The sequence below is a fragment of the Carettochelys insculpta genome, chromosome 7, assembly GCF_033958435.1.
Source record: "Carettochelys insculpta isolate YL-2023 chromosome 7, ASM3395843v1, whole genome shotgun sequence".
Lineage (NCBI taxonomy): Eukaryota > Metazoa > Chordata > Testudines > Carettochelyidae > Carettochelys > Carettochelys insculpta.
The window spans coordinates 64,483,673-64,498,917 of NC_134143.1; the positions used below are offsets into that span (position 1 = coordinate 64,483,673).

General features: G+C 41.9%; 1 protein-coding gene across 28 annotated transcripts in view; it reads right to left on the reverse strand.

The window, feature by feature from the left end:
* Nucleotides 1–15,245, reverse strand: part of TCF7L2 (transcription factor 7 like 2) — a 225,961-nt gene that overhangs the window by 131,817 nt on the left and 78,899 nt on the right. For all 28 annotated transcript variants that reach the window (XM_074999142.1, XM_074999138.1, XM_074999137.1 and 25 more), the window contains one exon: nt 11,304–11,405. In XM_074999142.1, the coding sequence (XP_074855243.1) occupies nt 11,304–11,405 (102 nt within the window). The remainder of the gene's footprint in view (nt 1–11,303; nt 11,406–15,245) is intronic.

Consider the following 15,245-nt stretch of genomic DNA (forward strand, 5'->3'; position numbering starts at 1 on the left):
ATGATTTGTTTTATGTTTTGCAAGTGGGACAGCTGCTATTAGGGTTGCTGGACGTTCCCTGAATTTCCCTAACAAGTCCTGTGCCCCACTGGACATTTTTGCATAAAGGGAGGGCATGTGACTTGACAGGGAAATTCCCCACCCCTGTCAGGGTCCCTGTGGCTGGAGCTGCTGGCTGGGGCTTGGTGTTCCCTGCTCTCTCTCCCATTTTGGGAAAACTTACGCATTACAGGGAGCCCTGGCTGGGGCTGCCTGTTCCACATAAGTTGTCCAAAACTCTGGCGACCCTACCTGTTATGCTTTACCTGGGCAGGACAAACAAGATCACAGCAGGAACTAGGTCTACAGGACAGTACAGCCTTTCTCCTGGATGGAATGTCCATGGATCTTAATGGGACTCCAGCGAGGTAGGAGCCTTTAGCGGCCAAGATCACAAGGCCTATGGGTTGCAACTGTAACAGTCTCAAAAGACAGGACCCCAAATTCTCCCTTTTTCTGAGTCAGTTGTTCCATTCCCCGCCTCTGCCCCCATCTGCCCACCCAGTAACATTTTAGGAATTGCACATTTTATCAGATCATTTACATCCCCGGAGAAATAAAAACTCCTCCTGAGACTGCAGACTGGCTTTTGCCGAAACGTTCACAAAGGTTACTCGACATAGTGCCTTTCTGTGTACATCTTGAGATTCCTTCCCTTGCCTGGGTGCATCCGGCCAGCAGGCACTAAAGAAAGTGGCAATATTTTTAAAGCCCACTGACATGCATCTGTCCACCCTCTCTTTTTCAAAGGGAAGCCTTATTGCATAGGCATTTATTATTGCCGAACCCGGGTTGAAAGTTCATTTTCCCTATAGTCTGAAGATACCAAGATTTTCTGAGCTTGCAGCCCACATTTAAAGTCCTAATGAGCTATTGTGCTGTACTTGCTGCTGTTAACCCTTTGTCGTCAGGAAGCTTCAGTTTTCCTTTGTGTCTCTCAGTGCCGGCCACTGGCAAATACAATGACCACCAATGCTGCAGGAGAGATGATCTGCACGTTTATTATGTCACATTCTTCCATTTTTAGCTCTACCAAAGATTGTGTATTACAAGATGACACAGTAGCAGCATGGCCTAGTGCAGTGGTTCCCAACCTTTTCACTAGTTCAGCCCCCCCCTCCTTCCACAACTTCCCCCAACCATTTGCAGATGCCCCCCCAATCATCCCTGGACCATTTATGGACCCCCATCAAAGCCAGTTCTAGCCACTGTGTACACTTCATTAAATGAACAAGGAAATCACCATATAGATTTTCGCGCAGCAATTAACATTACTGGAAGCTATTCGATTTAAAAATAAGGATTGATTGTAACTTTACAATTTATTTAACACTTATTTCCTATGACCTTTTTTAATCTCCCGCAGACCCCCTGAGATATCTGTGTGGGCCCCAAGACTACAGACTGGGAACCACTGGTGTAGTGGCTAGGCTGCTGAACTGGAAAGTAGGAGACCAGAGTTCTATTTACAGCTTCATCACTGATCTGATCCATGGTCCTCATCCAGCAACTTCACAGGTCTGCATCTTGGTTTCCCTCCCACCTTGTAGCTCTCTGTTCTGCTTATACATATGGAGACAAACATCTCTCAGAATTGGAAGGGACCTCAAGAAGCTATAGAGTCTAGGCCTCTACCCTCCCAGTAGGGCCACGCACAGTCTCTGACACAGATTTTTTTTTTTTTTTTTTTTTCCAAATCTAGACACCTAAATGGCCTCCTCAAGGACTGAGCTCAGGTTTACGTGGCCAATACTCACACCACTGAGCTATTCCTGAAAACTCTTGGGTGTAGGTGACCTGCTTTTGTCAGCTATCTCTAATAAATTCACAATGAACAGATAACAAGCAAAAATTAATCCTCAATCATTTCACAATAAATTCAACTTATTTATACCCTAATCAAAACTTAATGACATGACATTTTAATTAAACACTCCTAAGTAGCTCAAAATACACTTGCTTGTTTTGTTTTGTTTTGCTTTGAGCAAACCCCTAATTGATACAATGGTCTCAATTTTCAACCTCAGCACCTGAGGTAGGGCATGTAATGCTGAAATGTGTGTAGTTTAATAATTAGGCACATAAAATGACGTATTTTGGTGCCTAAGTATCAACTGAAGTAGCCAAATGTAGAATTAGGTGACCTAATTCAGAGACCAAACTGAGCAAGGGCTATCAATACGGCATTAAGGGGTTTCTCTGCTTCCTTCTCCACCAACATGCAGATCATGCCATGAGGTCAATGGTTCACAGCCCACTTATTCATTCCATGAAAGATGCCTCCCCACAACCATCCCAGATCTCCAAGGAAGTAGCAGCAAAGCTCTTCCAAAGCCTAAAAATGAAAGAAGGTCCTTTTGTGCTTTGTGATTTTTTATGGGCTTGGGGACAGAGTTCTTAGGTGCTGGGTCATTTTAAAAATTACAAGGCCTTTTGCGATCCTAAAACCTCTCAGATTTGTTCTGGCCTTAATTCCTTTTTTCCAAACATCTTTAAAGCACTGTGCAGGAATGGTCTGAAGCATCACAGCTTACAGTGCTGATATGGAAGTGATGAGTGCTACTAGCTGTTATGGACTAGGAGAGAGGCAGAACATCAAATGCTTTACTTGAATGAACTTGGATTCAACCATGTGTTTGGCGCTTTCTTGAATCAAGGACTTAACCAGAGGAAAAGACAAGTTTACACAGTAGCAGCTGTGAAAAAGAAAGGACCGAACATGTTATGAGTGTCTTACCAACTTGGTGTGTTCACATTACAGAGGTACATTACTCTCTAGGAATGTCCTGTAGATTTGACTTACAATGCTGGATTGCAGAGGAACAATTTTTGTAGACAGAAAACCCTAATGAGTACTAAAGCAGGGTAGGAGGGGAAACGGTTGGAAAAAATCAAATTCCAGCCATTTCCAAGGTCCCATCAGGATGGGACCAAGCCTAAGTAATACCATAAAAATTCATCTACCTTGTCTGGCACAATGAAAATTTCTCTCTCTGTCCCACTGTCTGAGTGACTTGGTGATATTATCAATCAGAAAATAATGCAGCCAAATGGAACATTTGTGGCCTCTACTTAGACTATACTAGGTTTGGGAAGCACGGTAGGTAAAAACATGAAGATCAAGTTATACATCTCAGAAATGCCTCTACTGTACTGTGATCTAATAGCGCCTACACAACCATGGTGTCTGTGGTGGGGCAACAGGTTTGTCTTAAGAAAGAAGGGGTAACCGACACCCCAAAGGATTCCCCAAACTACAGATACATAGAACCAGCAGTAATTTTCACACAGAGCCTGAAAACACTTTTAGGCCTGAAAAACTAAGCAACTTATTTCAGTACTTTTCCTTGCACAAAAAGTTTGGTTTTCCTTCCACCCCACAGCATACATGACCGAAGATCAGGAAATCTGGGTTTCATTCCCACCTTATGGGCTTCTTGTATGATCTTGACCAAGTAACTTTACCTAACTATTCCTCCATTTTCTCATCTGTATACTAGGGGTGATAACACTTCCTTTTCTCACAGTGCTGTTGAAAGACTTCACTCATCAGGAGTTGCAAAACACATTGAGATCATCCAGAGGAAAGCCATATGGAAGCCTATTTATTCCTTTTTTCTCCCCTTACTTCTTGACAGCTGACAGTGAAAGCAAAAGGGCTTCAATACTGCAAGCAAGTCTATTCCCAAGAAGTTTCCAGGTCAGTTTTGCAAACTCAGGTGATTTGGTCAGTTTGGATAGTTTAAACACCCAGATCTTGGGTGTTTGTTATCACCCCCACGTCATTTTCTAGGTCTCCGATCAGAGACAGGTTTTCACAAACTGGTATACTCTGAAGGTTTGAGGCTGGATGTCCAGGATGCAGGTGGGAAAGTATCTCTGATTCTGGCCAAAATTTGCTTACACGCCCATTAAGCAGTACAAGGTTTTTTTTTTCCCCTCACAACAAGGCACCAATGCCCCGAGTGGCTATAAAAGGAAGGATGGAGTGAAAAGGGAAGAGTCGGATGAACATAGATAATCCAATCGCAAATGGCCTGAATTGGTCACCACAGAAACACACTCCAACGACAAAGGGAATGGGTGGTCCTGAGGCCAGTGATCTTCCTTTCTAAAGATACCCTACTCGTTATTTTCTTTACTAGAGTACCTGCACAACGTTGGCAAAGTTTGCTTAGAAACAAGAGGCTTCAGACAGTAGAAGCTATGTAGGAACCAGGGGCCTCTGCTGTCCACTCTTACAAACATGGCGACCCTGCCGTATCCCAATCTATTATGTCTCCTACTACATGCTCAAAACAACATATAGACTTTGGTTCAAAATCAGACTGCATTATTTAATGCCTAATTCTGTAAACTTCAGACTGAATTCAGCCACAACTTGTCTGGGAGAAAAGGAGGCCTAGAGACTGCAGCCTTCCTGAGGCTCCCACCCTAGCCACACAAAGTCTGCATCTGACTGATTTACCCCACTGGCAGCATGCCATCTTGGGCCCAGTCTACACAGCCCTTTTCAAATGGATCTTAAACTGCATATTGGTGCACAGTGTAATCTTGTCTTACAGGTGAAGCCATTTCTAACACACCTTGGCTACCTACTGTGAAAGAGGCTAACCCACTTTAGAACTGAGTTTCAGTAGCACATTCTAACTTTAACCTCCGTCTAGGATAGGAAACGATTGCTCTGACACGGTTTTCCCACATCCATGCTAGCCAGTCAAGTAGCATCAGGCTCTGATTATGAGCAGCATTCAGAGCTAACTGGGTAATTGACAGACAAAAGATACAAAGAGAAGCCTGATGTCTAAATGACCTTGTTTCAGGCTCTGTCCGAGTTTAAACATACAACATATTAAAAAGCCTCTAAAATTTCGCTAGTAGGATATACAAGAATATAAATACCAAACCTCTAGAATATTCCAAGCCATAGCTTAAACTGCAACAGTGTAATTCACTAGAAATGGACACTCTCCAGGCATGGAGAGGGCACTCACTGCTGCACTTCATTATCTGCTGAAAGAATATAAAAAAGAACTTAAAAATTCTAAACGAGCAGATCCATATCTGGTATAGTCACAGCTCCCACAACGACAATGCAGCAATGACAATTAAATACCAGCTGAGGATTGCCCCTAGGTCTCCAAAAAGCCAGATTTTTAAAGAGATGTAGGCACCTAGCGTGTGTAGACACCAAAATTCCCTCTTCAAGGGCTAAAGACGCAGTTATTACAAAGATTGCCCGCTTTCAATAGCTCAGCCGTTTTGCATCAGCTCACTCAATGAAAAACGGAAGGAGCCTGTCATACACTGAGATTTTATATGGAATTGTGATAATGTCCCATCATGGTACAATGGAATTAAGTGATTCTAAAAATCTAAGATACTCAAGTCTACCAAATTATAAAGATAAATCACCTACTTACAGGCTCAAATTAATTTTTGTTTACATCCCACAAGGTGTCTGTTTTCTACCCTAAATTATTTAGCATCAAATCATTAAACAGAGCCTACAGTCAATAATAGGTATCTAATAGGAGTTCATCCCACACCATATTGTGCTTCCTGTGCTACCACTCTCCGGTTTTTCATTTAGCTCTACACTTTTAGATTTGTACAGAAATTTAACCCAACTCCTCCCCTATAAATTCCAAATGAATCAGCAGAGAGTGATTTGGCCACACTATTCCCGCAGTGTATTGTCAGTTTTGTGGCAAGAGCTCAGTCACCTATGAGCATTCAGCATACAGTGATTTTGCATACAGTTGAGGTAGGTACATAAGTCTCACTTTAACTGCCAGGGCAGTTTGACAAAAGGGGTAAAAAGTGTTTAGCAAGAGAATCACTAAAGCTTTCAAGGTAACAGTTGTATAAGGTCTTAGGCTATGTTTACACTAGGCAAAGTAACTAGACTGCAGATATTCAGTTTTAGCTATGGCAACTATGTAGTGAGAATCAATATATCTATCTGCGCTTGGCTTACCTGGGTGTCCTTACTGAAGGAGGTCGATGGGACAGTTTCTTCCATCAACCTCCCTTAGTCCTCACATCTTGTGAGTAGTACAGGAGTCGATGTCAACCCAGAATAAATCGATTCTGAGTGTCCCTACCAGATATATGGAATTGAACCCCAGAAGACTGACCCTGAGCGGCTCGATCTTCTGGGGTAATGTAGACATAGCATTAGTGTACTGCAGTCCCATTGAAAAAGAAAGCATGCTTGGCCTGAGCACCCAACTGTAACCTGATATCTTGGAATACAGACATTCCTGGTTAACACAAAAAACTCATTCTCCCCTCCCAACCTACACGCAACAGCACCAGTGTTATCAATAAGCAATTAAATGAGACCCACAAAAATCCTCCCTTCTGAAGTGCCACGGGATTCTAGTAAATTTCAACATATAGCCTGAAGTTCACTTTGAAGGACTCCAAGAAAAAAGTCCCGTCATCAGGAGCACACATGCTGCCACAAATCCAAAACCAACTTGAAGGTGATAGCAGTGGAAACACAGCTATTCTACAACAAACGATAAAATCAAATATTAAAAATATTAATATTAAAAACTCGTACATCAGAGAGCATTAAAACCCATAACTGGGGACTTCTGGAACCCTGAACACTAAGTTGTGATTGCAAAATGTTTTATTTACAAACAGCTACATGTGCAAAGAAACATGTCTCTTCATGAAAAATGGCGACATATATTTGTCCTCGCTACTGGACATGAATATTTTGGCGGTGCACTGTACCCTAAGAACAAACTTGCACTCCTTTGTAAAGAAAAAGACACAAAAGGCATTTGCAAATGGAAACCACATTTAAAAAAAAAACTAAAGGATTTTATTTATTTTTGTCCTATCGCTCCTACTACAAACAATATGAAAAATTGTTTAATTCCCTCAAAAATGACCAAGTTACAAGTAATGGCTGTTCTCTGTGCATGATTACTGAAGGGAGAAGGGAAAGAATTTCAGATGCCTTACATTTTACTTGTCATATTCCATTTTCAAACACTATTTTCACCTCCTAAGCCAAATTTCAGCCAGACAGAAAGATAGGTACATACTACAATAGTATGGTTCTTTGTTTTTGGGCATTCAGATTGCTGTATGGATGTGCTTATCACAGAATGGAAAAGCCATTCCAAATAGTACCATCCTCAAGGTAAAATTTACAATGACTTCAAAAAAGTGAACCCTGAAGAAGAAAACCTGGGAAATTTTGAAGGTTTTTACCATTTTGTAAGATACACACTATACCAAAACTCCACTTTTAGTTGCAGTATGTGCTTACCTGGTGCAGTGCAAGCTAAATTTAAGCTTTTGTATAAGATACCAGAGGTAGTATCCAATCCATGGCCTCTAATTAGGAGGCAGAAGGCCCAACATTCAGATCTTTTAATTCCTCTCTACAAAAGCCATGAGTAAGCCTTGTTTCCACACCACTTACTCGGTCCCTCACAACTCAGCAAGCTAAGCATGGTCCTATACATTGTCAAGAATATCATTTCTAGATAGTGACAGCTTTGGCTAAATTCACCAGCCTGAGTGCACACAGACGACATCATCATGGACACACATGATGTGAAGACAAAAAATGCCATCTGTACATTGAGGATCATTCAAACCGCCCAGTTGGATTTGATATATGTTGAAACTTTTGTTCTTGGAAGACTGAATGTTTCCAAAGGGAAAAACAAAACAAAAACACAAATAAAAAATCCCAGTGTGTTTGTACCCCAAAACTAGAAGTGTTATTTGGACTTGATGACCTCCTGAGATCCCTTCCAGGTCTAGTAGTCTGTGATCTGTAAGCAGAATTCAACTTTTTGCCTGGTCAGTCTAATAGTGCATTCGTAAAACCAATTCCACCATGCCCCCAGGTTTTTTAGCTCACACTCCTGGACTGAGATATGCAGGTGGACTGCATGCAAAGAATGCAAATCCTCACTAGACAACTGAGACATGGAAATGCGAATAAATGCATAAATGGCTCCTTTTGCCATGACTTCTAAAGCATGCTGAACAAACAGAGTATCTAACTGACATTCTCAAAGGTTCTGAAGACCCTCTTAAGTACCATGAAAAAGCAGCATTAGCCCAGCGCTCACTGCTGGGAATAATCCAACCAAATTATTCATGCTGGTGTCTTTTGCTTCAATTTTTGCAGCCTTAACTTCACGTTCTTAATCTAACCTAGAAAAGAGGACAGAAGAAAACTAAGTGCAGCCAGGGTAATCATCTGCATACAGCCCTGTATCATTCAGCAAAACTCCCATTAAAGCCAATGGGTGTTTCACCTAAGCAGGGCGTAAAACATGTAACCCTAAAATGTATTACTTGCAGCTAAGCACTGATAAGAAAACATGCTTTAAAACAGTCCTTTCCCTACCCTAAGCCTGATTTCAGAAATACATGAAACATTAAGAAGTGATTTGCAGCTGTCTTTTCATTAGAGATCTTTGAGGCAACACAATGGCTTTCAAGAGAAAAATCAGGCATGGCTACAAGATATAAGTACGTCTGGAGGGGGGAAACTGTTCATATATTTATCTATAGATACCACATATTCTGCACACGCACACATAGAGGTAAACATCCTCTTTCATCCAACTAAAGATTAATCACATTTTCACAACACATCTCAGTGTAGATCATTACTAGAGCAGCTAGTCACACTCCCCACTGTGCTGCTTATCGACGGCATCAGCCAAGGGTACTGAACAAACGGAACACATCCCAACCTAGCTGGCATCTACATCTACTCAGTCCTCCTTCTGCCATCACCACCTTCCCCAATATGTCACCAGCCACAAGACTTCCGTGTATTCTAACGTGTACCCTTTAGCTATTGGCATGACCAAGAACTCGAGTGAGGATGGAGGCACACTGGAAAAGAAGCAGTATTTTTATGTAACAAGGCAGAACATTCTCTTGGGGTAGGGATGCAGGGGGTATTTAAAAACGAACATTAAACCTCACAAAAACTTTGTTCCATCAAAACATGCTCCCCTACTCCCCCGCCTCTTTTCCCCCCACACAAAAGATCACATTACAAATGCCAGCTGTGGCTCTTTGGGAAGGTGGTCTCCATCTCAGAGGTAGTATATGTTCCTCACAGACTAAGTGGTTGCTATGGTAAGTACACTTTTTATTGAATCGCAGAGGGAAACAGCTCTTAAAGAGCCCCATAAACAGTCAAAATCCACAGCAGATTCCACCTCAGGCTTCCTGTGAAAAGGTTTGCAAAATGGATAAGAGAATTTAGATTCTATAAATTTGGAGGGGGGGGCAGGGCGTTCAACTTATCTATCCCTCATTTGTACACAATGTGGTAGAGCATCATTTATGGGCGGGGGGGAGGGGCTGCAGGAAGGAAAAATCACTAGTAAGCTCTTCCAAAAGAGGCACACCATGTTCTGAACAAAGGGAAATTGTTATTTATAAAGGGCACAGTCATTCTTCTGATGAGTTAGAAACTTCATTAAAACCTGAAATTCAATTACTTCTCCCATCTTCATCTGCATGTTTAGATTCAGCATTGACATTGCAATCACATATAGAAATAGATGACAACTCCGTTAACTAGCCAACACTTGACCTACCTTCAACGCTTACAATCCAACATCAAAAATCTTCCACCAGAATCTATTAAAATCTTTCTTTCCTCATCTGATAAACAAGCCTGTCACCGCGAAATTTAAAATGAAACACTACCAATGTGTACTTTGCCCTGTATTTTGCTTTGCTGTGGCAAAGAGGACAAACAGCCAGCCACCAGGGGGCACATGAGTTATCAAACCCAGTTCCCAGAGGTATGTTATCATTTCTGATGATAGGACTGATAAACCAAGAAAATTAGTGATAGGCATGGTAGAGGAGAGAGACCATGAATTTTGTTTGCAGACCAAATAAAAAGAGCCAGCAAGGTAAATGTACTTCTTTGACCTCTTGATATAGAAATATCAGGAGGAGAAAAAAAAAGCAAATCCTTCAAAAAGGGAGCAACCAGCATTTGGCATGAACCATTTAAACATCAACAGAGTCTACATTTCACTCTGTCTTTCCTGGTCTGCTTTTTAAACTATTAAATCTAAAAGCTACTGAAACATTTTACCAAAATGGTTTAAAATGCTCATAAAATAGGATCTGGGACCTCTCAGATTAAGAGAGGCAACATTCTTGAAAAACAGAAATTTCTCAGTTATATTCATTTTTTTAAGAAAGTAAACTATTGTCTCTCAAGTGTCTGATGTAATCTAGCAACTATTTCAACTTTAGATCTCCTATAAAAAAAGCCAGTTTCTTTTTTTGCATAATTTCACCTTGTTATCCATTAATTATCAAAATAAAGTTAAAAAGATGAGATCGGATGATAAAATATATTGAAAGAAATATTCTACCAAGACACCTTCTCAAGAGGTTAATTTACCAACTCAACATTCATAAGGGCTCATTAGCAAAAAGTTGCATAAAAAACAGATAAAGGTGAATGTAAATACATTCCATCAGTCCTTGGGGCATGATGCAGTATACAAGTTGCTTCTTTTTAAAACTTTCTGTACATTGTTTAAACACATACCCATGTGCAGCTTTAACGCTGTAACTTTACCATCGTTTTTACCATATGGGAAGTAATTTGACTCCAGTAGCAGAATTCAATAGAGGAACCATTATTACTAGATTTGTCTCAAGATGAGCTTTAAACATGCCATTTGCTGACATTCAGCTTTTACAGAAGGGAAAACGTGCTAGAAACCAAAATATTTTTGTTGCTGTTTGTTTTTAAAATATTTTCAAATTTATCCCACAAGCCTTTTTTTATGAGTAAGGATTACAGATCAGGTTGACAACTCATGAGATGGTTTTTGTTTTGTCTTGTTTTGTGTTTTAAATATTCTCCCATACACTGTGTTCATTTCAAAAGAGGGAAAGTTAGAAAAGTAAATGAACTGGATCAAAACTTATGTAAAATCAAAACAGTTTTGTAGCACATAAATTTCAGGAGTACTCAGTTTCTTCACTTTTCCAAACGGCAAAGAGCTTATATACCATTGATATCATTTCACAGTGCTACCCAGGAACAAAAAAATCATTCCCCCTCAACTCCCACCCCCACCTCACCCACACATTTTAACCTGGATAGTAACCTGGGTTCAGCTTTCTTTTTTGTGTGCTGACTGAAAGAAAAAGGATGCCAAGTTTATGTCAAATGTCTTTTTTTTCCCCCAAACAAAGGAAGAACGTCTTCTGAGTTTACTTACAACAATGTGTGCTGGAGATGGAGACCTAGCATCCTTGAGGGCTTGTCTACTCTGTAAACTCCCTGCCTGAACATCAAGCAGTGGCCATTTCATCTGGAGATACTGGATGGGAGGAAACAAAAATGGGAAAAGAAAAATGAGTTCTGAAAAGAAAGGCAAAATAAATAATAACAAACCCTAGCAAACACAGGCAAAAAGATACAACTTAAAACATATGCAAGGAACTGAAATGAAAAACAAAGAGGCAGTGGGTACCTTTGTATGGTTATGGGAAATAAAACTGATGTAGAACACTAACATTTTCATACAGCAGCATTTTCAAAACAGCAGAATAAGAAAATAAAGCCAGTTGCAAAGACAATTTTATCTCAAATTATATTATCAATAAATCAGATCTGGAAAAGGAAAACACACACAGAGAGAAATAAAATAGCTGAAAGACAGAGGGGAAGGGGGAGTGGCGAATAGTCAAAGTCTTAAAAAGAAAAATAAACACAACTCCTGAATCTCAGCGTATTATCATCTCACAATAAGAATTTATTCAGCAAGGGTCAATAACAGTAATAACCAGCTTCCTTAGAACTTTACATCTTTAGTGAATCATACAAATCTCACCAGGAAGGTCTACTCCGAAAGGCACTGCATTTGCTATTATGAGGTGCCATGTTTGGTTTGTCTCCGTGGCTTCTAGATTTAATGTTCTTGGTTTGCAAGTGTATTTTGTGCTAGCTCTGCAAACTCAACCAGGGGTCTGCAAGTCAAAATGGGTTGTTGCCTTTGGAAGCATCAAACAACTACAATCCGTACTTGACGAGGACCCCATCCTGGAAGAAATCTTTTCTGAACCCCCTCTTCTGGCCTCCAAATAACCCCACCTACTTCTCCAAGCTCATCAGCAGATGCAAGCACCAGCCCAACTCAATGGCACCAGACCCTGGAAACAACAGATGCAGACATCTATCCACTTCTGCAGTGACCAATGCCTTCCAATATCCCTATGTCCAATACATGTTCAGGGAAGTAGTCAGCAGGCCCCTGGGCAAAATGGGAGCAGGTACAGTGGGGTGGGGGGCAAGGGAAGAGCTCCATACTCCTGGAAAGACAAGGACCCCAAGTAAAAGGGGAAGAGCAAGTGCACTGGTGGCAATTTAAAGGGAGTGGGGCTCCAGTAACCCACCACAGCCTCAAATGTCCTCTTCCCCACTGCCCCCCATCAGCACTTACCAATCACATGTGGCGCATATCATCCAAAGCAGTGACTGACCCAATAAGAACAAAGTGGTTGATAACCAGACCATCACTATTCTCCCTGAATTAATTCACACAGGAAAATGATAAAAGCCAAAAGCAGCCTATCACGGTATTCTCAAACTGTGGGTCAGCCCCCCACAGGAGACCATGAGCCCATTTTAATGGAGTCACCAGCGCTCACTTAGACTTGCCCAAGCCCTCCTGCCCAGGGCTAAAGCACAAGCCCCAGGGGTCAGTCCTGGATGATGTGGCTCAGGTTTTAGACCTGCCCCCAGCCCATGATGAAGCCATTCGGTCTTTGGTCCCTTGCCCAGAACAGGACTCGAGCACGGTCAGGCTTCAGTCCCACCTCCTGGGGTCATGTAGTAATTTCTGTTGTCAGAAGAGGGTCATGGTGCAATGAAGCTTGAGACCCTGCCCTGCCCTATCACCTGTGGGTGAAGGCTTTTCACAAGGCAATCGTTCTATATTCACCCTATCAAGCCTCATCCTCATCAGATACCTGCACAACGCTGCCAAAAAAGAGCCTGACAGCTTAAATTCATAACTTTGCTAGACACTAAAAATCATGGTCTTAATGAAGATGCCAGATTTATTATGGCTCATTACACCAATCTGTTACCCTTTAAACCCGCCCCACCCTTTATCCTATGATTTACAGTTGTTAATGCACTTCACCTTGAATGGTCCCTTAGACTATGTGCTAGCTACTTAAGCTGAATTGTCTGTTTGATCTTGTATTTGGCTGTGACACTCTTAGCATATTTCCCACCTGAAGAGCAGCTCTGCGTAGCGCCAAAGTTTGTCTCTCTATCCAACAAATGTTGGCCCTAATCAAAAATAGTAGGTCTCCCACCTTGTCTCTCCAACAGCCTTCCATGACACCTCTGCATAAGACCGGCCATACTGAGTCAGACCAATGGTCCAGACAGCCCAGCTTCCTGTCTTCCAACTATGGCCAGTTCCAGATACTCCAGAGGGAATGAACAGAACAGATAATCATCAAGTGATCTATCCTGATGCCCATTCCTAGCGCCTGGCAAACAAAGGCCAGGACTGCTTCAGAGCATGGTTTTGCTTCCCTGCCAATCCCAGCCAACAGCCACCAATGGACCTATCCACAATGCATCCAATTATTTTTTGGAACCCTGTTATAGTCTTGCCCTGCACAATATCCTCAGGCAAAGATTTCCACTGGTTGACTGTGCAGTGTGTGAATACTTCCCTTTGTTTCCTTCAAGCCTGCTGCCTATGACTTTCATCTGGGACTCCGAGTCCCTGTGCCACGAGAAGTAGCCAAGAACACCACCCCATTCACATTCTCCTCACCAGTCTCATTAGACTTCCTTCATATCCCGCCTTCTCCAGCTGTCTCCTTTCCAAGATGAGAAGTCCAAGCCCCCTCAGTTTCCCCTCAAACAGAAGTTGCACCACACCCACAATCCCCCCTGCTGCCCTTTTCTGTACCTTTTCCAGTTCCAATATATCTTCCTTGGGAATAGGGTGACCAGATCTGCACACAGAATTCAAGATGTAAGCATACCATGGAGTTATATGGAGAGACCAATGGGTTTGCATAGATGTAACTGATTGGCCTTATCAATGAAAGTTAATCCAGTTGATGATGTGCAGGATGAAACAAAGTATAGCTCACTCTCTCATCTGCATTGATTCAGTGGATAACTGAAGTCAGCAGACAGGACTCTAAGCTTACAGAAGACCACGTGCTGAGTAAGAATGTGCTGTTTTTACTTAGTTCCTTTTCAGAATTAAGCCACACTTCAAAAAGCAAAAGGAATTTCAGCACTGACTTCACTGGGATCAGATACAGATTTCAAGTTCTCCACCTGGACATGCATGTCTTCCCATTAAAGTCACCAGCATCACTGGTATACACCTGAGTGAGAGCAAAAATTGGCTCCAACAAAACTAATGGAAGATGTACACCTGCAGTTCTCTGTGATATGCAGCGAGGTAGATAGTTTTCTCAAGGGATATAGTGAAAGCCACATTATCTTTAGATGTCACCAGCAAACAGAACACAGTTCTGGAGGACATATTGCAGTGGGACTTCCCTGCACTGAACCCTCATTGGCCTAAGACAGTGGTGAGCAACCTATGGCCTATGGGTGTGGCCACCAGGACATTTTGTTTACTGTTGCCCATGTACAGAGTAACCAGAGTCCATTGGTTTCCGTCCACATGTGCTCCCTCTGCATCCTATCAAGTGCTGCTACATTTCAGTCGGCACACTTGGCAAATTCTACGTATCCTAGTGCAATTTGCAAAACTACCCTACTCCAAGACATCCTTTTGATTATGACAATCTTGAGGCCTACTGAGATGAAGGAGGTCCACTCATGCAGCCCACTCGCTAGCCTAGGTTGTCTACTGCTAGTCTAACAAGTGATCTCTATTCTTATTTTTGTGATGGACCAGTTTTATCCAGTGTCTGAATCTACTGGATTCCATGTATTTAGAAGGAAATGCCTTAATTCACATAGGCTACGTCTACACGTGCACGCTACATCAAAATAGCTTATCTCGATGTAGCGACATCGAAATAGTCTATTTCGATGAATAACGTCTACACGTCCTCCAGGGCTGGCAACGTCGACGTTCAACATCGACGTTGGGCAGCACCACATCGAAATAGGCGCTGCGAGGGAACGTCTACATGCCGAAGTAGCA